Source organism: Numida meleagris, chromosome 25 (assembly GCF_002078875.1).
Source record: "Numida meleagris isolate 19003 breed g44 Domestic line chromosome 25, NumMel1.0, whole genome shotgun sequence".
NCBI classification, from domain to species: domain Eukaryota; kingdom Metazoa; phylum Chordata; class Aves; order Galliformes; family Numididae; genus Numida; species Numida meleagris.
The window spans coordinates 3,519,274-3,544,474 of NC_034433.1; the positions used below are offsets into that span (position 1 = coordinate 3,519,274).

Here is a 25,201-nt window from a genome sequence, read left to right on the forward strand (position 1 = left end):
GGTGCTGCTCTGCCCGGTGCTGCTCTGCCCGGTGCTGCTCTGCCCAGTGCCACTCAGTAACCACTCTCAGTAACCATTCTCTCTGCAGCCACACAGGCTGGATCCTAAAGGAATGTCAACTTTGGCAACACAGCTGTAATCATTTACTCCAGACAGGGACGAAGAGATCTGCCTGGGGTTTCTCAGTCATATTTTAGCATTGCTTGAGCTCCACAGGCATAGCTGGCGTTACAAATTAATTGTGCATCTGCGTGATTTATGTACCTGTGTTGATGTATATCCTCGCTCTCCTTATTTTTCAATGCATTTATCATTCTCATGCGGTCATTCCTTTCCACTCTGCAGTTCCTACTGATTACTTTTTTTTTTATTATTTTTTCTGTTTCTGAGTTTCTCAGGGGCCTTATCTGGAACAGAGGAGCACTCAGACCTGTCCCTGTGCGAACAGTGCAGGATTTAGTACAGAACAGTGCTGGGGAGATCTTACAAAGTGCTTTTAATGCATTGTTTGATTTCAGCATGAATAAAACCAGAGCTGTTTTGTGTTCATACTCTCAGGACGTGTCATGAGTTTCTTCTCTGACTTTAATATTTACTGCACCAGAATAACGTAAGACTTAGGATTCTCTGGTAACACGGTCAGCCAGGAGCCAAGTTACACTGTGGGGTGATGCTGCTTCTGGCTGCAGACACACACAGCTCCTTGCAATGTGAAGTGTTCTTGCAGAGAGCAAAGGAGCCCCATGTGCAGAGGGAGCAGGTTCCATTGCTCAGTCAGACTCCGGGCCTCTCTGGGGTGAGGCCGGGTCCACACCTGGGAGGGCCTCCCTGATCCTTTCCTGCTGGAACTCAGCGCACAAAGCCTGAGGCTCCTGCCAAGGGAGAGCAATGAGAGCAAGGAGATGGGGTCTGGGTGGAGGTGGGGGTGCTGCTCTGGAGCTGCTGTGATGTGCACCGAGCGCGAGGAAGGTTGCACGGGTTATTTTTAAATGTGGAGGAAGTTATGTAAGGTGGATCGTGCTCAGGGCTCATTTTATTTTTCATGACTAGATTTTAAAAGAGTGGGACTTTTAATTACTAAATTTAAACTTTCAGGTGACAGGTGGAGAAGAAAGTTGTGGGTTTTTGGTTTTTTTTTTTTTAGTTCTATCCTCTTTTTCTTTGCAAAGCAAACTTAGGAGTGGGCTGCAAGGTTGCCCCTAGATAAGATGCCCCAGCAGAAGCTCTGCAAAGCACGGTCCTATTGCACAATATCTTATACTTCACCGATAATGCAAGCATCTTCCATTCTCCACTGCAGCAGCCAGCTCTACCGTGACCACTTTACTTCCCTTGGAGAGTGCACTGTTAGTGCCGGCTGCTTGCTCCATCCAGCTCCTGGACAGGGAGCAGCGGTGTGTCAGGCAGCGTGCCAGAGGAGGGCTAAGCTGCAGAGCAGAGTGCAGCAGAGCACGGCCAGCACAGCACGCCTGGCAGTGGCTCGGGGAACGGCTGTGCCGAAGGCAGGAGGGTCAGAACAGCTGCCGGAATGACACACGTGCAAAGTGCTCTGCTGATGCAGGATGGAGAGCTGAGCTGGTTCCGTGGGCAGAGCGGCTGCAGCTTTCATAAATACGTGTTTCACTCAAAAAGAACAATTTTCCCGTCTCCCAAAAAGAGATTTTAAGGCCAGTGAAGAAACGCGCCTGAAAGTGTCATCTAATTTTGGTTTATCAGTATGGGCTCACGGGGAGTTAGGGTTTCGATCGGAGGTGAGAACGAAGAAGGAAATCATCTTTTCTTAGGGGAAACTTTTAGGAGATGCAATAACCTAGGAGCTGCTGAGACCTTCAGAGACTTGTGGAGTTCTTCCCTCCCAGCTTCGCTCCCAGCTCCCAGAGGTGGTGCTCAGTTCAGAGCTGCAGCCTCAAGTCAGTGCATAACACAGCAAAGAGCTGTGCAGTGCAAAAACAGCCTGAGCGCGTGGATGCCTGGCCAAAGAGGAGTGGATTATGTAAAAATCATTAAGGCGTTGTGGGTTTTTGAGGCATATCCATTCTTCTGGATGCCTTCTAGAGACAGGATTACAAATCTTTTAATGAGGATCCGCTTTACATCCTCTGGCCATTTTGAAATGTTTATGAGGAAGCGTTTCTTTCCTTTCATGCCAAAAGTGACACTAGAGGAAAACATATTTATACAGAAATAAACACATCAGCAGCTCCGCTTTTGTGTTCCCTATCTAATGCTGTAAAGCATCTCTGAGAACCACAATGCACAAAGCAAGTTCTTTGTATTCCACCAGCCCATTGTTTATCTTATTGACTAGCAGGGAGAAAAGAAAGGAGAAGCGCATTTCAATTAGAACCACGGGAACTTCATTAGTGCCGGGGGTCACCCTCAGCTCGGCTGGGCTTTGCTCACAGAGTGCTGTGCTCTGGGAGCAGCTTGCAGCCCCCAGCAGCCCAGCTGGGACCAAGCATGCGGATGGGCTGTTCTTCCAGAAAGATGTGGCCGCAGCACACTCAGAATATGAGTTCCCTCTTCTCCGGCTCGTGCCTTTGTTGTGTTCTAGAGACAGCCCCGAAGTGGGCACAGAAATGTTACAATTCTCTGAGCTTGTATTGCCCGAAAGAAACAACCAAACCAAAATCTCCTATCTGGTCATCTTGAATATAACCAATCCAGCACAATGGATTGCTCTGAAGTATTCCCAAACCTCAGGCTTCCCTGAATGGGAAGCTGCAGACACGATAATTGAAGTAATTCAAATCCTCCGTAAGAAACAACCTTATTGTCTCCTGCCGAGGATGTGTTTGTAATTATGGAGATGAACCGTTATCTCTCAGCCTGAGGACCCTAATGGAAGAGCAGCCGAGCAGCACAACGGGCCGAGCTCCTGCATCCAACCTGCACGACCGCGCTGTGAATCCCAGCACCTGCAGCACAAAGGCTTCCAGCTGGAGGCACACGGAGACCTTAGTGGGGCTTTCTGGAGGCAGCCGAGAGCCCCAGGGATGAGGAGGGATGGCTTCCTGCTAACGAACGACACGGAGATCTGTCCTGTGCTGTGCTCCAGCAGCTCGGTACCGCCGGCTGCTGCTCCCCACCTGCAGCACTGAGCATCCCATAGCATCCCAGTGCTCACCTCACCCTGCTTAAACCACGTGGAAACTGCGAGACGAGTCCAGCTGTGCCTCATGTGACACATCTTAGAAAGTGATGGAACTGAAGGATCAAGAAACCCGGTTTCTTCCACCTCTTTTTTTGCATAAAGTTCTTAGTTTAGTTCTGAAAGATGCTTGATGGAGGGAGCAGGTAGGCTTCTCCATTATTCTTTCTAATCCGCTTGATATACAACTGAAGGGAGCTTTTCAAGAGGGAAAAATAAGGAGGCTGGGGAAATGCAAATCGGAATTCATTTACACGGCAGCCATTAAAAATAACCCATTAAATATTGTCCTCTGCTAAATTTAGGGAACGCTCAGGTGTGTCTGCTCTTGCGCTGCACAGAAAGTTTTAATACAGATTTAATCATAGCAAGTGTTAGGGGAAAGAGCTAATTAGACGGACAAATTTAGCAGGCGGTACTATATTACATGGGGAGAAATGGGTGATTGGATATTACTCACTGTAACAGTGGCTGGCCCTGGGGAATATCTTTAAGAATATTACATGACATAATCCACGTTTAAAAATGGAGGAAGTAGAAGCTCACATCGTCCTCAGAATCCTTCCCTGTTTTGCAAGTCTCTGCCTGCGGATGCCGCGACGTCCCACCGCGCTCCTCGTAAATGCGATGGGAGAAAGTAATGGGCTTTGATGGATTGCCGTTGTGAACTTGTGCCGTTCCTGCAAATAATGGCCCTCATTTATCCCCGTAAGATGTATTTTTATAGTATTCATAAAATTGTTAATTAGCCATATACAAATGACCCCTGCTCAGCGTTTCTCAGTGTTACGGTTCCCATATGAGAGCAGATTTAGAAAGGGGAAGGGGACTGTTTTCTTTAAACAAGTAAGAAAGCCCGTTTCTTAGCACGTCTCAGTATTAATAACTCTGCTGAGATTTAATCACCACGGTGGGTAAAGGTCCCACAGTGGGACCACAGTGGGCTCAGGCCCATGGAAGGCAGGAGGCATGCAAGGCAGGAGGAAGCTTCGTGTTTCCCGGAGCTGTTACATTTCCCCCCCTGCCCACATCAGTCCGTGCATTTTTGGGTAGCAGGCTCCCACCACCACTGGGAGCTGTGATCCCAGCGGGCAGAGCCTGACCCTCACGGTGAGCTCAGAGCCACCGTCCTGGTGTCCTATCCCAGTGGGTCCATCTGTCCCAACGCATCCATCTGTCCCAGTGCTCTGTCCGTCCCAGCAGTCCGTCTGTCCCGCACTGCCTGGCAGCACGCCCCTTTGTCTGCTTGCTCCTTTTCAGCAGTAAAAGAGATTCACAGCCGCCTCTAGCTGCTTGTTCCCTCCCCTGAGGTCATTTTATATTGTTCAAAGAAGGGTATAAAATGTGTCAGGAGATCTGCTTACTCTACAGACCCAGCACCGAAGTGATTGATACAGTATGTCATTGCTAAATTGCTCAAATAAAAAATGATTCATTGAAGTTCCCTTACACTTGTCCTTCCATTATCCCGCATTGTACGGTTATGGATACCAAACTGGCTGTTTACGGAAAGCATTGCAACCTTGCTCGCAAACAAACAGAAAAGCCAGTGAACTTAGAAATACTATGATTGCTTTAAGGATGGCAGTGGAATACCAGAAGCACCGAAACACGGTGTGTGTCACTGACTTTGCTGCCAGAGCCACCGGGTGCACTTTGGTGCACAATAGAGCAGTGCTGCGTGAAGTTGAGTGGGTGCTCTGCGCCGCGGATGGTAACTATTATCAGAAAAATAAATCATCAGCTTGTTTGGTACTAAAGCACACATTGTATTTCTCCCTTCCGAAGCAAATTTCTGTTGCATCCTTCTGAAGAGGCTCATTTAATAGCGTGTGAAATGAAATGTCAACAAGAATTAGAACAAATGGCCCCGTAACACCCAGGGGACGAGCAGTCTCTGCTGGGAAGTGGCTCAGCCCCCACTGCAGCCCCCAGGAGCAGCCCCGGGGGCTGGGGGCAGCTGCCCAGGAGCTGGGCTCTGCTGGGGGCTGGGAAGCCTGGACCCTAACGCTGGGGCTGAAACCCACCCGGGTGAGCAGGGCACGCGCTGCAGCTGGGTTTGCTGAGTGCGCCCTGCTCTGCAGAGCAAGTGCTGGGGGAGCGGGGTCAGGCGGCCCTGGGAAGAGCAGAAATGACATGAAAACAGAGATGTGAGGTATGCAAATAAATCTTGCTGACAAAATGGCTCGCTCGACTCATTATTATGGAAATCAATTTAAAAGGTGACTTTTCGGAGCTGTTGAGAGCCATCGCTTTCCCGAGCTGTTGTTTGCCTCTCTGAAGGGCTAATGCTGAGATCTGTGATGTGGGGGGAACGCTTCTTGTGCTGCAGGTGGAACAGGGCTGCTGGGCCATCAGGAGCTGTGCGGGCTCCATCGGTTGCACTGCCTGGCACGCTCCGGTGCTCTCTCCTTGCTGCAGCCCACCTGCGTTCTGCACAGAGGGAGCAGACTGTTGTGACGCTGCTCACTGCAAAAAGCCCAATTAATGAAAGGTTAGGATGCAATTGAAGATTTTCAAGTGTCCTGTCTTTCAAAGTGCAGTATGAATTCCTGGAACGCTGTATGGAATTGTCTTCCAAAGATCGAGGCGTCTGCTGCTTGCTTGTTTTTCTTGACCCCTGTGGAATTCTGTGAGTTTCTCAAAGGAGACAGAAACAACGCACTGGTCTCAACTGACCATTTAGAGCCTCTTCATAGATTTGTGCCCTTGCTTTTCAAAGGGTCTTAAATGTGGGAGCACGGAGCAGAACTGGGATGCAGAGAGTAATGATGGATACCCAAGTACCCATATCCGCCCCATCCCTGGAGATGCCTGAGGCTGGGCAGCCTGAGCTGGGGGGTCAGGCAGCCCACGGCAGGGGTGGGGCTGGGGGCTTTGCGGTCCCTGCCAACCCAAGCCATTCTGTGATATGGCCAGAAGAGTTTTTGTCAGTGGTGATGGCATGGAAGACCAAGGGGAAGGTGCTGGACTGATGCTAACAAGAGGCAGGACACCTTGGTGTCCTGCTGCTGCCACAAGAGCAGGGAACTCTGTTGTGTGACTTGTGTGGAAGTCCAGTGATCTGCTGACTTGGATTCTACATCTGCCAAATGGAAATGTCAGTGTCTATGTAGGAGGGCAGCAAACTTTAATAAACGTTTGTAGCACATTCTGATGGTCCTAGTGAAGCTGCAGAAATATCATGAAAACTCAGTTCAGTTCAGTTCAGTTGTCTCTTTTTTTTTGTTATTAGCACAGTGAAAACTTGGGAGGTCTGTGTGCTGCAGCAGGAAGCCCCCTGTTATTGCATTCAATGCAAAAGGCAGCAGCAGCAGCAGCAGCATGCACCTGAGCTCCATTTCCCTGAGCATGCTGAGCAGTTCTGCAAATGGCACGCGTGCGCCTAACGGCTGTAATTAAACAGATTGACCTTTCCATGCACAGGGCTGGAGGGGAGAAAGGTACTAGAGAAGATGGATTGAGAAGTGAATGAGATGCCAAAGTAAATCTCTTTTACTCATCCCATGTGTCAATAGTGAGCTGGGAGAGCATCAGTCTCTGCAGCCTGAGTCACGGCTCAGGCACGGGCTGTGCCTGGGGGGAATCTTTTTTGTGCCCACCTTTCAGTGCAACCCATCAGACACGGATCTGTCCGACAGCACATACAGAACTCCTCTTAAATCACACAAAGCTTTGAGCACCTATTAAGGAAAGTGATGTGCTTTGCTGGTAGAGGCCAGGCTGGATTCTGCCACGTCCCTCCTCGGGGCTTTGTGTAATGGGTTTTGTTTTCTACCACTCACAACTGCATTTTTTGCAAGAGGGCCATTATTTTCTACCATATATGAGTAGTAATATTTTAAAATAATCTTGCACTGGTAAAACTGCTGTATCCAGCTATCACCGGGTAACTGCTCAGTGATTCAAGCCTTCAGTCTTTTATTTTATGGTTATCTTCTATCATATATATATATATATATATATATAGTGGTGTGATTGCTTTTCACATCTTGTACAGAATCCTCAAGAACCTTTTCAGCCCTGCTCAACCCGATGTCCTCCCAGCTGGATGCATGGAGCGCTACGGCAGGGCACACGCTCACTGTGTTCACGGGACTTCAACCACTTTTAAATGTGGCAGATTTTAAATGTCCTTTGAGCCCACTGTATGCACTGGGCTCTGGCATGCGACTTCTGCTCACTTGTTTTCTTCTCCTTGGCATGTTTCCATGGAAAGGGCATGAAATTCACCCCTGTGCTGTAAGAGTCTTTGTGGCATTGTCTCCAACTATTCCATTACGCATCTTGCATGTAATTGCTTAACGGTGGCAGTCATCTTGTGGTTTTTTATGAACCAGTGGCAGATCTGTCCAAGGAAAAAATACACGGTGAATGACGATTAGGCAGAGTGATTGTTGTTAAATTCCAAGGCTGGACCCCGTCCACTTTTCCACTGCTGAAGCAGATGATTTGCTGCATTTCTGTCATTGCCTCTGGCTCCGGGAGCAGCACAGTGAGGCATCGCACAGGAAACCCTTCCATCAGTGGAAGAGCTGGTTGGGGTTCTGGTTGTTTATCTCCTGCACTTACTCTGCTCTTGAGCAGAGCTGCTCAGATATTCTCACGAGTCCATATTAACCCATACTTTGAAATGAGCATTCTCCATATTCCTGCGGTAGGAAACATCTTGCTGAGTTTCTGCGAGCTGCCGGAGAGGCACACGCCGTTTTGTGAAGGACCACGGTGTTCAAGAAAAACACAGACTTCTCCCAAAATGGACGAAAACCCAATGGAAGGCGCTTAAAATCCCTGCTCTGCGTTTGGAGCTGTGAGAGCTCTTGATTATGAAAGTTGGTCTGTGCACAAGAGCTGAGCTCTGGGGCCGATGCCCGGCGCAGCTGCGCACAGCAATGAAGACAAAGAGCTGTGTGATGACGTGAGGTCCGGTTTGGGTTTGTCACTTCTATGGCTGGGGGGACATCAGTTGTCTGCCACAAGATCCAGTATTATAATGCTGGCTTTGTTTTATCGATCGAACCCGGGCTTAGCAGAACGGGATGGAAAGCTGCATTTAGAAGATGGGTGGAAAAACAGACCTACAAGCTGCGCTGCACCTTCGACAGCAGACTGACCTCTGTGGCTGCGTTTTGTTATGCTGAGTATTTGGGCTGTGTTTTGTAGGCCGGGTTTTGCTAAAAACCCAATCAGAACAACACACCCACAAACACTTCGACAAGGACTGTGTAGTGAAAGCTCAAATCCTTACGTTATGCTGCAGTTGAAGGGGACTGCTTTGCTGCTGGTTTTTGCATGCTGCTGGGTGGTATTTGGCACTGAGTGCATTCCTTCCACCTTAGGATGCTTCTGGGTAGGATTCCCAACCGCCTGAGGCACCGACATCCGAATTTTCCTCCCGCAGCAGGAAGGTGCACTGCTGTTTCTTTACCTGCACACACACGTGCCATGGCTGCCGATTCATTATTTACCGTATTTCATCATTAAATCCTAACTTCGCTTCTGGGAAGGCAACAACTCCTGCTCGCATTTTGCTAGCTCATTTTTTTCTCTTTCCTTCTGGAGCAGGAAAACGCAGACCTGTAGAACATCTTTTATCCTACCATCTACAACCCTGTGAGATCTTTTATTTTTTTTTCCCCCGTTTTCTCCTTTCATCTGCAAGAAGAGATGGAGTTCTTTGATATTTTATTTAGATCGCATCGATGTTGGGAGCGAGCCCCAGAGCTGTTTGTGGATGGGCTTCCCGCAGGGCCAGCCCCACTCCCTGTGCCCGGGCACATCTCCTGCACAGTCCCCCACATCCCGATCTGCTGGGGCTTTGGGCACCAACTTTCCCCTCGAGCATTGCCCAATGCAGGTGAAGCACTGCGCGCACACGTGTTCGGATAAATGCCCTTTCTCTGTCTGTGATGCTGTAGCGGGCGGATTTGACTTATTGTGCAGACAAGTGCTATAGGGAGAAGCGCTGTCTGCCCACACTGTTTTGATATTGCCGGGGAAGCAGTTATTAATGGCTACACACAAATTCCATCCAACTCAGCGACAGGGCTTCCAGTGCCCAGAGCTGAAGTCTCTGCCCCTCGCAGGATGAAGGTGGGCGAGGAGCAGGGCTGGGCAGGACCCGGAGCCCCTCTTGCTGTGCCAGCTGTCCCATAACAGCACTGCACGTCTCCCACGTCCCAGCCCTCCCCGCTCAAACCCCACAGCCCCGTTCCGCTGCCACTGATGCTCCTTTTCCCTGGTGGGACCCACTGCCTGTAATGGAGGTACACGGAGGCGCGCTGCCATCAGAGTGGGCAGAGCCATTCAAGAATTATTGACACGGATGAGATTGCAGGAGGAAAGCTGTCAATAAAGCGGCCCCAAATGGAAACATGCAGCCACGGGCTGTCTGCACGGCAGCAACGAAGGAGCCGCGCCGGACACAGCTAACGAGGAGGCTGCAGACGCCTCGTTTGTTTCTGACAAAAATGAATCATAAAAGCTGCTGAAATTCATTTTCAGTTCACAGTACATTTGGTGCCAGACTTTCATGCTGCAATCACGCAAATATATACTGACACGTACAAGTGAGCTGTGAGCATGTTTATTTACCCTGTGATGTGCACTTGAGGGCATGCATGCATAGGTTTAAATATATTTTTTAAGAGCGAACACCTGTTCTCCCCTCAGAATCCTTCATCTCCCACCAAATTAGCAATCAGTTATAAGGGCAGAGTTTGGACATTCTCCCCCTTCCCCTCTTCAGATGCACCCCAGCCCTGCTCAGAGGAGCACAGGCAGAGGATGGGCAGTGGCAGAGTCTGAGTGCAGCACAACTGCGGGAGCAGAAGCGTTCTAACAGCGCTTCCTATCTGCTGAAAGCCTTTTGCTGGCCAAGAAAAAGCAGTAAAAATAAATACAAGTGTTACTATGTGGAAGACAACGTTAAGATTTAAAGCTTTTTTCTTTCCACATCTGTAGATGTAGTCTTTTCTGAAATCTCGTTTTCTCCTTTCTTTTCCAATCTGTCGGAATTGCAAATTACGGAAAGCCGTGTGTGGGTATGTGATGGACTCACACAGCTGCTCGCACAGCGGGTATTTGGAGACTCCCACCTCTCTGGGCAATGAATTGCCCACAAGATCTGTCACAGGACTGCGTGGGCGTCAGGTTTCCTTTGTGCCATTTGCCCAGACCTCTCCGTTGTGTCTGATCTGATGAGAAAGATGCCACTGCAGGAGTATTCCTTCATAGAACTGCAGAATGGCTGCGGATGGAGAGGAGCTCTGGAGGCTGCCCAGTCTGGCTCTGTGTTGTCTTACATGGAGGGCAGGACACCCCGAGGGCTGCCCCAAAGGAAAGGTGTTAGGACAGGTCTGAACTAGCCATGTTAGTGCACACCCTTCTTTGCATCTGAATTTGTAAAGAGCGATCAAATGTGGAAAACAGCACCTACCCTTTGTTGCTTTCCTGATCCATCAATTTAAATGGTTGTTTTTTCCCACCAAGAAGTAAGAAACAAAGCACTGCAGCTTCATCTGCACCTCCAAGGAACGACCTGACCGTGCCAGTGGCTTTGCTCTGGAGCTACAGATAGGTTTTCTGTCTGTAAGAGGAGGGTGCTGTTTACCTACATTTTATCTGTTCAGAAGGCTTTCCCTAGACTGGAAATCAAGCTCGTTCAATAGAGCTCATTAGGTAATGAGCTTATTCACTAAGCTCATTAGTGGGGGAATTCATCCTGCTGAGCCCTCTGCAGCCCAAATCTTGTCTCCCTCAGCCTAGCTTACTGCTTGTTTGACCCTTAGCAAGAGAAGTGACTTTTACCTAAATTGATCTGGTTTGCATATTTTCATTCAACAACTGCCTTGCTGAATGAATGTTTCTATTATTTAATCTGGCCTGCTATTCCTCTGCAGCAGGAAAATATCTACAAGGGCTGTAGTCTTTGCGCACAACGTGCCAAGGCGAGAATATCGTGCCAGCTCATTTCAAGAACTGAAGCCGAGCGTCTGACTCAGTAGGACTCATCCTGTTCCATGCTGGATGCTCCCTGGATGGAGGAACAGACGGTGGGGCAGATGCAAGTAGGCAGGAGAACGAAAGAGGCACGAGTAGAAGTTGTGATTACCTCCTGCGAGCTGCCCGTGATTGCCCATCTGCACGCAGTGGAGTGGTCGTGCAGGGAGCTTTAGAGCACGCACACCGCAGGAGCAAGGGATTTCGTATTTGGGTTCATTATGCAGAGATCAGAGAGCAGCCCTGACAAAAAGGATCTCTCGTGGGTGGGAGATGGGCTGCTGCATCTTCCTGAACCAACGGCACAACTGAGACGTGTGACAGCGAAGGACGAGTGCTGGCAATAGTGCTCCATTGATTCATGCTCAAAGTGGAACATTTTAGTCCTGTTTCTGCTCATTTCAGATGCTGATTACTGGAAAAAGGCTCTCATACAGAGAAGTAAGGGAGGTGTCAGAGTTTGCTGGATGGACAACGGCCTCCTCTGCCTTCCCTCTGAAGAAGCAGAAAGAAGCAGTTGGATTTCTTCTTTAATATTGATGACAAAAGGTCAAGCAAATATTGAAGCCTCAAAAGACAACAAAACAGGGCTACAGCAAAAAAGAATTCTGAAACTGAGCACAGGGAAGGATACGTTTGTCTCTGCCCCAGCAGCTGTGTGGCTCAGCAGATCTGAGCTCCAGGGGGAAGGACGCAGTGCCTGCCACGTGCACCCCTCAGGGGCTCGATTTGGGCCAGTCCTGGTCCAGTGCATGGACTAAGCAACCATGGACGGTAAGAACACATCAGGCACATCCTCTTGGCTGCCTTCCAGCCATGTTTCGCCAGAAGGATTGCTGCTGGGCAGCTCTGGAGCACACTGTGAGCCAGGCAGCGGGACAGGAGGAGATGGAGATGATGGAGATGGGCTCCAGGAGGAGGCAGCTCGGAGCAGCTCTCTCCTTTCAGCTTTCCCTTGGAAGAGAGCTCGCTTCTGCCAAGCATTAGGTTGCAAGAATAGCTGGCTTGCACCATCCTTTCCGATTGAAAAATAATGCGTTATTTTTATCCTTACCATGGTGACTGTAATTAATATTTAAGGAGGATGAGTCCCTTGTGCTACAGCTCGTACAAAAATAGAGAAAAAGTGCGTCCTGTTGATGACTTGTTGTGTACAAATTACACACCAGCAGTGCACATGGAGCGTACTGACGTGGAAGTGAGAACTGTGGCAACCGGGTGAAAAAACCAGAAGGATAAAGTAATAGTAAAAGTGTTTTCCTTGGTACAGTGAAGAAATAAAGGGGCTGTCAGCTTGTGGGGGGAAACCTTGTTATCTCAAAGCTGTGCATTTAAACCTTAAAGGCTGAAAGCAAATGGGAATTTATCATCTGCTGTTTTCACATCTGATGTGAAACCCCGTATCTGCAGGCAAAAGAGAAACAGCAGCAATTTGTGTCTCTTAGATGGAGTCACATGTACAGAAAGAATAAAGCCGTAAGAACATGAAAAATAATTATCTGCACCAAAAAGCTGAGGGTACTTCAGCGTGCCGAGGACGTGTTGTTGGGCTAACGGCCGCTGCCAAAAGCCAACCTGACAGCTCCCACTGCTGCTGCAAGGTGAGGGGCCTGGCTGCTGCTCAGCACCAACACTTGGGCAGTGCAGGACTGGGCCGGGCTGCTGGGGTCTTGTCTTGGTGACTGGGAGGTCGCATGGCACCGCTGCACACAGAGCTCGGCTCCGTTTGAGCTGCGGTTTCAGGGGCACGTGGCCCCGTTCTGCGGGGCTGCTCTCTGCAGAAGCAAACAATCCTTCTCAGGGGCTTTACAGCAGCCAAATTTTTGCAAAGTCCTGAAGGCAGAACGCTGAGGCTGATCCGTGTTTTAATTCTGCTGCAGATGGCAGGCTGAGATGAAAGCAGCGGGCTGCCCCGGGCGCTGCGCTCCGTGCCTCTCCTGAAGCCTCGTGGCACACAGCCCGCTGCTGCACAGCTCTGCACGGCTGCCCACCTCGGCCTGGTGCTTTCAGATGTGTTTGTAGGGGAACAGACCCCACGTGCAGCACTGAGCAGCAGTGTACAGACCAGACCCAAACCCCACAGCCCTGCACAGATGTCCCCAGCATAGAGCCAGGACAAGAGAAACAAGTCTCTAATGAGTGAGAGAAGGAAAGGGCCAGATGTTGCAGCGTCGTTCCTCAGGCTGCAAACCAAAACGAAAAGCCAGGAAAGATCTGCACCCTTTAAAGAGGTAATGAATTGTTTCCTCCTCTGGCAGGCAGCAATTTGACTTGCCACATACCTCCGAGTAATTTCCCAGCAGGTTTTAATGTAGGAACAATGGCATTCTGCTAGATATTGATTTTAAAATAACTCTTCCACCCTTACTTGTAACCTGAAGAGGTGAATTATAGCCCTTGAACGTGCTCTAACATAGTGCTGGTAAATGGTGGAACTGACAGCGCCTGTCTGGGAAAGCTGTGGGGCTGAGCCCTGCCCGGTGTGGCCACCAAGGCTGGGACAGGTCTGGAACAGAGCAACACTCATAGAGCAACAGCTCTGGCTCAGGGCAACACCCGGTGTAAGGCACAGAGCAGCTGCCAGGCTGAGCCCTCTGCTCCTGGAGCTCGTGCTGCATTAAGCACACACAAACCTGCTCCATCCTCTGCTAGCACCGTGGCAGCTCTGTCCCCGGGTACCTCCACATGGATGGGCACAAGGGCAGGGATGCACAGCCCAGCAGTGCAGCTCCAAGGCTCCACACCGAGCGCTGGGTGCTGGCTCTGAGCTGGGCCGCCTCGCAGCTCTCTGTGCCCGTGCAGCAATGCAGGCTGAGAACAGATTTTGGACTGCATGGATGTAATCAGCTAAGAGACGTAATTCGTTTTGGCTAATTTGTTGCAGGCCTTTAACTTCCCTTCCCCTTTCACCGCCTTCATACTGACGGTGGCTACTCTGTCCCCTATTTTCAGCTGATCGCTGTAAACTAATTACTTTTACTGGGTCAGCGCTGTTATGAAATTATCATTTGATGAGACTAAAAATAACTCAGATCCAAATCAGCAAGCCAATCACTTCCCTCCATCTCCAGTGAAAATACAATGCTCTCTGCAATCTGCGGCTCTCAGGCGCTCGCTGTGCTGCCGGCTGGGGAGGGAAGCAGGAACAAGGAGCTGCGAAAGCTTCCTCAGCTCAGTTGCTATAGATGCATCTCTGCCAAGGTTCCCATTGGTAAGCGTAGCAGTCGTGCTGTGGTTTTAGCCAGTACCATTACTCAGCATCATTCAAAATACAAGCCTTCTTGCACGAGTTTGCCTTGAAGGAAAGTTATTTTGCCTTGCCCATTGGAAACGGGGTGTTTGCACGTGTGTGCAATGATGACAAGTAACCGAAGCCACAAAAAGCCTAAGGACGGAGACATCCCATTTTTCAGGGTTGGTATTTTTCTGAGAGAGAGAAAAATCCAATGAATTCCACCTGCCATGAGAATGAATAAAGGCGTTTTAATACTTCTGGGGTTCTGGTGAATGCAAATAGCTCTAAAATGAGATGCTTGCTTGAGATTTGCATCAAGGCAGTGAAGGAAAAGGTTCCGTCTCCAATTCTGACACAAAGATGTTCCGTGCGCGGTATCTGTAAATCCATTAGGGGAAGAAAATTGATACACACTTCATATGAGGTGAAGCTGCAGTCGGGAGAATGAAAGCTCAAGCAAATGGCTTCTTTGTGTAGCTGCATCAATTCATTGTCTGATTGGGCTTTCTGTATATTAAATTCAAGCTGCTCCCTGGCCTGTGGGTAGAAGAATTGTTGCCTGTAGGAAATGGGGAGAGTGATGAGATGCTGGCGCCTCGCTTTACAAAGGACACGTCCCACAGCTCATCCGTCTTCCCACTGACGATGCTGGATATGCAAAGCAGCATTTCTATCAGAGCAATTTTTCTGGTTCCGTTTCATGGCAGTTACTGAGGTAGTGACACACAAAATGTGATTACGGGGCTGAGCCGCACGCTTTGCAGAGCGCCCGGCATGGCAGCGCTCCAGGAGCGATTTATGGCTTCCCTGACTTTGCAAACTCCTCTTGGTTTGCATAGAGGATGGTGAGTGAGGGTTACTATCAACCCGCTGGCCCCGGGGCCGTGCATGGAGCAGCACTGCAGAGATCCCCATTGCACAGTGCTGGCTGCCCTGCAGTGCTCAGTGCTCAGCGCTTTGGCACTGCGAGCTTCACATCCTGTTCCAGTGCTTACATTTCATCCCATTCCTTCCCCGGGACTGAATACCAATAGAAAAGAAAGCCCAAGAGATCAACGAAACAAATAATAGAGTGGTTGATCACGTCAGCTCTCTCTCGCTTCCCCACCCCACGCTTTGCAGAACCTCGGGCTCCAGCTGGGGTAACCTCAGTACAGCAGAGCAGCCCCCGACCCTGAGCCCAGCTCCCCCAGCACTTGGGTTCTGTGCATTGCTCCCAGCTCCCCCAGCACTTGGGTTCTGTGCATTGCTCCCAGCTCCCCCAGCGCTTGGGTTCTATGCATTGCTCCCAGCTCCACCACCCCCCAACAACTGTGCATTGCTCCCAGCTCCCCCAGCACTCAGGGATTCCTCTCCTTGCTGCAGAGTGGGCTGCTGAGATGGCAAGGCCAGTGCATAGATGACTCCCCCGTGCTGACCTGGCTCCTCGAACAAACTCTACAGAGACGGTTCTGCTGTCCCAGCGCAGTGACCAGCGCAGCCAAACCCAAAGGGACAGCACGGACCCCACGGGGACAGGCACGGGCAGGGGGGCTCGCAGCCACGCTGTGCTCACAGGAGCTGCCTGGGAGGCTGAACATACTGCTGCTGTCAGGTGAAACAAAAACAGCCATAAACAGCAAAGGGAAATGCGCTCCGGGTGGAAGCAGCGCAGGCTGCAGCGGGGGGGCCGGGCACAGCAGCCCATGCTGGGGCATGGAGGCAAACTCCAGTTAAAAGTAAATGGAAACACAATTTATGATAATTAAACTGCCTCAGTGTAGGTGTAAAGCGGATGGGCATTGCATATGAAGTTAGTTAAAAGCAAGAGGGGGCCTCAAACGTTGGCAGAGAGAGGGTGGGTGCTGCAGGGCGAGGGGCAGCTGCTGCCCCCCAGGCAAATGCTGCTGCGTGGATTGGAGAGCTGGCCCTGAATTCACTTTGAGTAGTTGTTTCAGTAATTCAGATTGATTTGAGACGCACCTAAGAGTAATGCCTTCATTATGAAACCTCCTGAGCAAAATTTAACTCGCGCTAAATTAAAACGGCCTCTGTTAAAGCGGGGCTGGTGAGCACAGCAGAGGGTTCAGAGACGCAGGGTCAGTGTAACTGTATAGCTTAATTCCTTTGCTTCATTTCCCATCCCAGAAAAGCTGCTGTACCTCCCTCCCTGTGCTGCTGATCCCCGCATTTCTGTTGTTGCTTTTGTGCCTTTTGCTCAAAGGAAAATCCCTTTTGGAAAATCCTTGATCACGATTGTGTACCAGGCTGTGCGTGGAGGCTGGCTCATACGAACGGCGACGACTTCCTTGCTTCCAACGGAACAAATTTAATTTGCTCCAGCAAATATCTGGCTTAGATTTGTTATTTTAATTATTAACGTTAGTCAACTGGAACATCTGTTAATGCTTTCCTAGTGCTAGCCTTGGCTTTTCATTGTCAGTAAACTTTCCCTTTTATATAAAATGGGCTTGGAAACAGGGAGAGTTATCCTCCACATTGCAAATCTCTTTTGTAAAGCACTGCCACAAGCAAAGAAATCACAGTGCCAGGGAAATGTTCATTATCTGATCTAACTTGCAGGGTTCAAATCAAGAAAGATATACACATGTGTATACTTTTGGATTAAAAACTACGGCACTGTATATTTCCTGTTTCAAATACTGGCTGAAGCAGATGATATTAGGTTGCTAATGCTAATGCTAAAGCTGGGATGGCAGCAGCTAACAGGCAACTGCCAGAGAGGGAAAGTGAGATGGAATAAGAAGCACGTTAGGAACTCCGGCTGCGTTTCTGGCAACCACTGTGAGACAGGAATTGCCAGCGCTCTCATTAGTAACAAGATCCTTCCAAACATTGCTAAGTGATTTCTGAAGAGAGAGAGATGAACTATGGTGTGAAAATGCCAGGAAGATGGGAATGACCTGCGGCCAGAGCCTCATTTCTTCAGCTCGCTGCTTTTGATGCCTCAGTGCTGCCCTGGGTTTGGGGCTGGTGGCAGCAGCCAGCCCCAAGGAGGTTTGCATAGCTCACAGGATCCACTTGTCTGTCCAGCACAGGGGAGGGGGTTTGGCTTTTGGTGCTGCACAGCAAGGTGCCAGACCCCTGGCAGGTGTGGATGGGGCAGGCAGGTGTTGGCAGAGGGCATCTCTCTTCAGGAGCTGCCTGGATTTCGGGGCGCCTTGCAAGTCTGTGCTAATGGCAGCAATCTCAGCTGGCAGACTGTCTACCTATTTGAATTAAAATCCTGCAACAGAATGCCCCAAATCAGTAATACTTGAAGAGTAAGCTTTAAGGCTTTGATAGCATGTTATCAGTCCCTTTCCAATGAACTCTTACAAAGCAATGCTTAAACACCTGGGTGTTTTTAATTCTTGTCGACTCATTTAAACCACTCATTCATCTATAATTTCTATGATTGCAACAGACTGAGGACACTTTCAAGTCCTCAGGAGCACTCTGTTTTGTCACCTAGGTGTTCAGAGAGGAAGGGAAAGGGAACAAGACCAAATACTGACGGGAGCAGCACATTAACTGCTCTCTGCAGCACTTTCTGCATGTATTTTACCAGGAACTTTGGTTCCCGAGCAACACCGAGTGCTTCCTTGACCCCAGCTTTTCCCGTGACAAAGATAGAAAGGACGTCCATGTGAACACGCATGTGTCTGCAGACAGAAAGATGGGTGCAATTACTGTGGAGCAGAAACGAGACGGCCTTTTGGTGACTATGACAAACAGCGACGTTCTCACTTACTGAAGAAATTCAGACTTCCAGTTGTCATCAGATTCTGCGCCTATCTGACAGCTGAATTATGATTTTAATAATTTAAAGGCGCCATTGTGAGCCTGTTCATGCCTAATAGGCACAGAGAAGTGTTTAAAATCAAAAGCAGCTTAGAGAAAAAGTGGTGACCGTATTACAAGAGTGAGGATTGTCTGCATCTGAGCATGAAAGCGTGTGAACTCTCCAGCGGGAAAACTCTCTGCAAAGTCACAACAAACGCAGTGTGTCCTGGTGGGCGGAATTAAGAGATGATTGCCCACTTTATTTTTACATAACCCCGCCAGGGTGAGGGCTTGGCCATTCTTACAAAGGCTTTTGTTCAAGGAAACATCTATAATCTCAGTAGAAATATCTGCAAGGGAGAAAGGAAATAGAAGGGAAAAAATAGCGCCCTCCAGGCTACGTTTCCTTTGCTTTGATTATTCCATTACCTCTGCACCTGTCCCCAGGAGCGTTTGAAATTCTGCTGCAACTGCTACAGCGTATGCCAATTACTTTTTAAACTCACCACTAAACACAGGCAAGGAGCCCATTTCTTGCTAAATTAAGTGAGAAAAAAACCCACACAACACGTCCTGGAGATCACCGAGTGACTTCAGGAGCACAGCAGCCCACGTCATCCATTTGAATTCAGCACATCTCTAACTCCTGGCATGTCAAACAAAGAAACTGTGACCAACGTTGCAAAAAGAGACAAAATATACATCAGAGATTCTGGGTAAAATCTATGGCTCAAATGAATGTCTGAAAAAACCCGAGCACTGCTTGCCAACTTCCTTCCACTTCTCTCCTCTGCAGAACGAGAGCAAAACAGCACCTACTACTCCACAGACTGCTTCTCCTGCATTCGTTTACCGTTGTGCCAAGCGTTTGTCAAGTGGGTTTAAGTGCTTTTTCTGTTTCACACTCCTCATAAACACAAATTCCAGAAGTTATCAGGCAAAGAACAATCAAATCCTTAACACTTCCATTCCCTGTTGCAGCATGCATCCAGAAAACCGCTTAGGAGCAACTAGGTCGAGCTCCTCGTACATGCTCACGGGCTGCTCGGTAAAAGAAAAAGTAATACTCACCCAAGTGTTGTCATGGTTACAATAGTGTACCAAAAGGAAGCAGGAATACTGGTGAATTTGCTTGCTGAGGACCCTTTCTCTGCATAAAACATCACAGTTGCAAAGATGATAATTGCCATAGTGAGGGAAAAGAGGAGAAAGCCAAGCTCAGAGGCACAGCTCTTCAAAGTGTAGCCCAAGATTCGTAAGCCTTGGGAATGGCGAGAGAACTTGAAAATCCTGAAAACCCTAAAAACCCTTAGTGTCACAAAGGCTCCGCTGACGTCCTCGTTGTTGGTCATCACCAAACCAATGTAGTATGGCATGATGGCCACCACGTCAATGATGCTCATCACGCTTCTGATGAACCTGTAGCGACTTGGGGCCGCGAAGAGTCTCAACAGGTACTCAACTGTGAAAATCATCACACAAGCCGTGTCCAAGCAAAAGAAAGCCACAGCGTATCTCTCCCCACACGGAAGCTCCTTGTTCCCCGGCACCGTGCCACAAGGGACAGTTTCCACGACATTAGTGATCACAGAGACGGCAATAAAGAAACCGGTGACGTAGTAAAAGACTAAGGCTAAGGTGCTGGTGTGGGGGTTCTCGAAGGCTCGCCACATGGTCTGCCGGAAGCTCAGGGATGGCATGGACCCTTCCTGGTTGTTCTCGGAGTCGTTGTCATCCATCAGCCGCTCTGCGTTTTCCCTCTTTCTGTCTTTGTATTCTTCATAGCAGCAGTCCCCAATGATTTCAGGGAGGATCCCGTAGAAGGCAAGCTCTTCGTCGTAGGCAGAGATGCACTCGTACCTGGGATAGTGCAGCTTGCCAGTTCTATAAAAATTTAAGATGCACCTAAAGACCTCGGGGTCCCGGTCGAAGAAGTACTCCTTGGTGTCTTCATTGAAGAAGAACTCCTTCTCCGTGCTGCCCAGCAGAGTGTCCGGGTACCTCTCAAGTGTAGTCCTCCAGGTCTGGAAACGCCTGCCACTCACGTTGAGAATGATCAGCTCGTCCTGCCTCTTGTTCTTCTCTGTCGGAGCCAGCGGCATGGGACAGTTGGCCACTGGCATCCATCCTATGGCGGCTGCCCTGGCAAAGGGCAGCCACGCGGCGACCCCTGCAGCCATGGTGCCCCTGGCTGTGCTACTGGAGGGGACGGGCAAGAGTCAGATCAGCTCCATCTGAAAGGCAGAGCAGATAAAAGCACAGCACAAAGTCAGTCAGGGTGTCTTGCTCCATCGTGCTCAAGAGCTAGATCAGAATGGACACAAGAACTTTAAACCGCTGGCTCGTCCTCATCTCCTGTATCAAGAGTGATGTTAAAGAAGATACAACTCAATGAGGTTATGGCATTATTATGGATTGAAATTTTGAATAGCAAATGATTCCTCATTAAAAGCTCTTTAAAAGTAGCATAAACACAGTAATTTATATTTGCTTCCTTACAAACAAGACTAATCCATAATTCCCCAGGTGTAAGTCTCGTGCTCATCCATTTAACTACAGCTGTCAAGAAAGAGCCGGGAGTGCCAGTGAAATGAACCTGCAGTTCACCCAGCAAAACTGCATGCCATGAAGAGCCACAGCTGAGCCGAGCTGGGTTTCCAGGTTTCAGAAAGTTCAGTATGTAATGAAGCTGATCACCTCTCTGGTTTTCATTCATTTTCTTCCACCCCTAATTAAGGACCTGGGCTCAGCAGCACTTTTTTGCTGGTCTCTTGGATTCAGAGGTGTGTTTTACTGATGTGAAATAATGCTTCCCTCCACTGGACCACAGGAAAATGCTACCAATGGAGCACCAAGAAAAGCAGAACGGGGAAGCCTCCAAACCTGGACAGCTTTCTTCTAGCAAGGTTATTACCAGGAGACCCTGATCATTTCCTGGCAGGCGGAGTCAGAACTGAAGGCTGAACTGAAATATGTTCACTGCAGCCTTGATTTTTAGATGAAGTATATCCCAGGTTGTCCAGATCCTCAACCACTGGGAACCAACATTCTCTGTTAGTTATAGTGGTTACTGTGGTGCTGATCTGGACACAAATTTTCTTTTCCTTTTTGGTCTTTTATCAGAGTTCTTAAAATATTTAACTTTTTTTTTTTTTTAACTTACATTTACTTTTACTTTCCTTATGTTTTTCTAAGTCTACCATAAAATTATCTGGAGAAAGGTGCCATTACCATATCAGGTGCATTAGGGGCCCTATCAAAAGTCATCTATCAACAGTGATTCCATTGATTCCACTGACTCAGGCCCTCAAAGCCTAATTATATCCTCTGCATGGTATCCTTCTATGCAGTTTTACTCTGAACGTTTTTAATTATATGAAAGCTGCCATTCCAGCCAGTAGGGCTGCAGCATTATTGATTTCAACAGCCATCAAAATACTGAATAAAAAATGATGGAATCAATCTGTGGTGAAAACAACTGAACTGCTCCCAGGAATGCTCTTTCCTCTTCAGGACACATTAACATTCATCACCTTAATGTGGAGTCTCTTTCTGTGCAATTTTACTATCTAAAGGACAACTGAAATCCCTCGTGTGAGCATCTTACTGCTGGTGGAAGAGGTTTTGTAATTACAAAACATAGAATAATCCATAGTGATGCTTATCCCAGGGAGATGCTTCTTACATATGCATGCACTGGAGCCAATATCCCACCATATTTTGCTGTGGAGGATTGTTCCATATCACTGGGCACTATTGTTTTCTCTTCCTCCTAAAGAACAAATGTTTTGCACTAATTTGCCCTGGAGACCAGAACCCTTTGTCCACGGAGGAGGCAGAGCACAGCCCTGCAAACTTGCTCTGCACCACTTTGACAATCCGCCCCAGTCTGCAGCTGGAGGAACTCTGCAGGGGCAGAGAAACGCTGCATGGAGAACAGGGCTGCAGAACAGGAGGCGGAAAAATGACAACCATTTCTGTCATTCATCACCAAAGACATACAGGCAAATGACCAAGACACCAAGATGACACATCCTCTCCCTAATCTCCCTGCTGGTAAACTGTCCTCTGTGCTTTTTAATTTCAATTAGCGGCACCACCACAAGTCGTTCTTCCAGGACTGATTGGTGATGTACAGTGACCTGAGCAGCTACAGTACACTGGCTCCTCATCTTCCCTAATTTCTCTGGGGAACCTTATTAGAAATCTCTTCTGTACTTATAACTTTGGTTGTAAATTCCAGGTTACCTACATTAGCTGCTGAGGCTCTATAAATACTTCACGTATAATTGTTCTAATAAAGCACTGCTAACTCATAAGTGACTTACGCATTTTTAAATCAATTTTTAAAGATAAAATGGGTCTTTCTATGCTAGCAGTATATGTGGGGAAGCTATTAATATCTCATCTATGAAACAGACAGGAGATTAAAACAAGAGAAGGGTATTCTTCCATAGAAGTTTAGTTCCCATTTCCCCGTTACAAAGAAATGCAGCTGGTTAAGTGAGCCTAGCGCACACAGCTTCGTTTGCAAAGTTGCATTAATCTGTCCCATTTGGTCCTCAAAATACTCAAACAAAGCCTTTGTCAGCTGTACGTTGGGTGTCTGTAAGGAAGGTCTGAGAGGGCAAAGAATAATCACATCCCTGCTCAGAAAGGTTTTGCTTTATCTCATCTGTGAATCTTCGGGACTCAACCCTGCCCCAAAAGAAGAGACAGAAAATTAAGAGAGATGGGACTGGATGTGTAAGTCAGAGCTGCACAGACTAAGCTTGCTTAAAAAAAAAACAGTTAAACAGTTTATCTATTACGATGGAAAGAAGCCCCTTTTTTGCCCTCCATGTCTGGGTTTTGGTAACTGCTACCCATTCTTCTCAGGCTGGAAAGCAACTGCCTGGGCATAAAATATATTGCATAGGGAACAGAGTCTCTTCAGCTCGCGTAGGAAACAGACACACTCCAACTCTATCATGTACTTGCCTACACACACATTTCTGTCTTTAATTGCTGTAATTTCTGCATGTAATTTGAAAGGAGCCTGTATCAGTAGCCTGTTGATGACATTTAGAAGACCTGGTACACGAAATAAAATCATTTGCCTCTTTCTGACTTAAAGAAGTCAGCATTGGTGGAGAAAATAACTCAGTTCCGTGGATAGTTAGGAGAAGATGTTCCTGGTGGAGGCATGTGGGGTAGGAAAGCCACTGGTATGAGCCCATCTCTGCAGATTCCAGCCCCATCTGCGTCCCTCCCCATCGCCCAGCTGTGCTGCCCTGGCACCCCAATGTGATCCCAGGCTAAAAGCAAAAACCTGGCGTGCGCCGCTGGATCAATGCAGCTCTGGAGGAAAACTGGAGAGAATAGTCATCACTTCCTACCCAAAGAGTCAGCAAATAAGCGATGGAGTCTTACCACGTTAAGTTCTATTGTTGTTGCCATACTTAATAAATGTCTCTTCGCAGTCTCATGAAAACAGAACCAAAATCTCATGGCGTTTCCTTTTCTGGAAACTGACGGGGATGATTTAAAATACGGCTGATAAACATGTGAGTATCTTGATGAGATACAATGGTAATGGGAGTGAAGAGCCTGGAGATCATCCCTTCTCTCGCTCTCTCTGCATAGCTGGGTCAGGCTCAGGCAGCAGAGATACTCTTGCTTAAAAGCAAAATATGTCACTCAGAGCTTCCCAGTCCTCTTTCAGCCACATATTCCTTTCCCTTCCCAGTCACATCTGATAATAAAACTTTCTGCGAAGCACCCACTCAGCTAGGTGCAGAGATGTGGGAGCAAAAGCAACAGGCTTACAATAAATGCATGCCGAGTCCTGCCCTCCCCAGCAGCCCGGGCCCCCCATCTCGCAGCACCCCCTTACCTGCAAGGAAGGGCTCCCGGCGCCCCAGGGCAGGGTGAACCCGAGGGAACGGGCAGGGAGGGAGCAGCCGCTGCTCAGGGTACGAGGTGAGCTGTGCCGCCTGCCTCCCTCCCTCTCTAAATGCAGTCAGAGGCAATCAGAAAATGCAATCATCATTGGGAAAATAGAGAGAGATGACTAAACGGCATCTCCCTCGTTGCAGCGCAGCCAGCCTCTCCCTGCCTCTCTCCTGAGCTGGCTGGGTTTGCCCCCTCCCTTTCCAGCTCCGCTCGGAGCTTCAGATCTCTGCCAGGTCCCGGAGCATCCGCGGGCACGGACCGAGGCGGGGATGCAGCCCGAGGACGGGCGGAGCGAGCTACCGGGGGCAGCAGCAACCGGAGCCATTGAACGCACACCCGAGCCTACGCTGCGGGATGATGTGCCGGCACCGGCGAGGCTGGGGGCCAGGGGGCGAGGTGTGCGATGAACTCCGTCGGCCCCTCTGTGCCCCTCGGGCAGCAGGACCCGCGGGAGAGGTCCCTTCTCCCGGAGAAGCGGAGCCATTCACCCGGCACCGTGAGCCCGCAGCCAGCCTCAGCCCGGGCAGGAGGCAGGAATAAGAAGAAATACCCCGGCCCGAAGCCAATCTTCCCCTCTCTCCTTTTCTCCTCTCCTTCTCCCACCCCGTCCCCTTTCCTCCTCATTCTGCCGTTCTCGCTCGCCTAGCTCCTTGGCAGCTCTTACCAGTCCTCTCTGCATCCCTCTTTCATCCGCGCTCAGAAGTTGGACTCCAGATGCTCAGAGAGCTGGCATCCTTGCTCAGTTCTGTTTGCCGGCGAATGTCCCTTAAATAAATAACTCTCAGCCCAAACGAGAGCAACCCAGTCGTGCTCCGCTCTGCCGGGCAGCTCTGGCACTGACTGATGCGCCGCAGCGATAGTTAGTGACTTCCATAAAGTAAGACAGATACGTACATGAAATAGAGGAGCTCGGCTGCCTCGCCATTGCCTCGCGTCCTTCCCCGGCTCAGCTCCGCACTTTAATCTATCGCCGGGAGTTCGGGGGCTGGAAGGGTCCGCACGGGCAGCGGGTGGAACGGAGGGAGGGGAGGGAGAGAAGGGAGCGGAGCGGCGAGGAAGGTGAGAGCAGGGGAGGGAATGCGGAGCGGGGGCGCGGACGGGTTTTCGGCCCCTGC

At 49.1% G+C, this 25,201-nt stretch overlaps 1 protein-coding gene and 1 long non-coding RNA gene across 2 annotated transcripts in view; one reads left to right on the forward strand and one right to left on the reverse strand.

Moving 5' to 3' along the window:
* The window catches only part of KCND3 (potassium voltage-gated channel subfamily D member 3), a 95,765-nt gene extending 75,433 nt beyond the window's left edge, over positions 1-20,332 (reverse strand). Inside the window, exon 1 of the mRNA XM_021377137.1 lies at positions 19,224-20,332. Coding sequence (XP_021232812.1) covers positions 19,224-20,332 — 1,109 coding nt within the window. The remainder of the gene's footprint in view (positions 1-19,223) is intronic.
* The window catches only part of LOC110388175, a 152,817-nt gene that overhangs the window by 67,633 nt on the left and 59,983 nt on the right, over positions 1-25,201 (forward strand). The gene's annotated exons all lie outside the window — the stretch shown is intronic.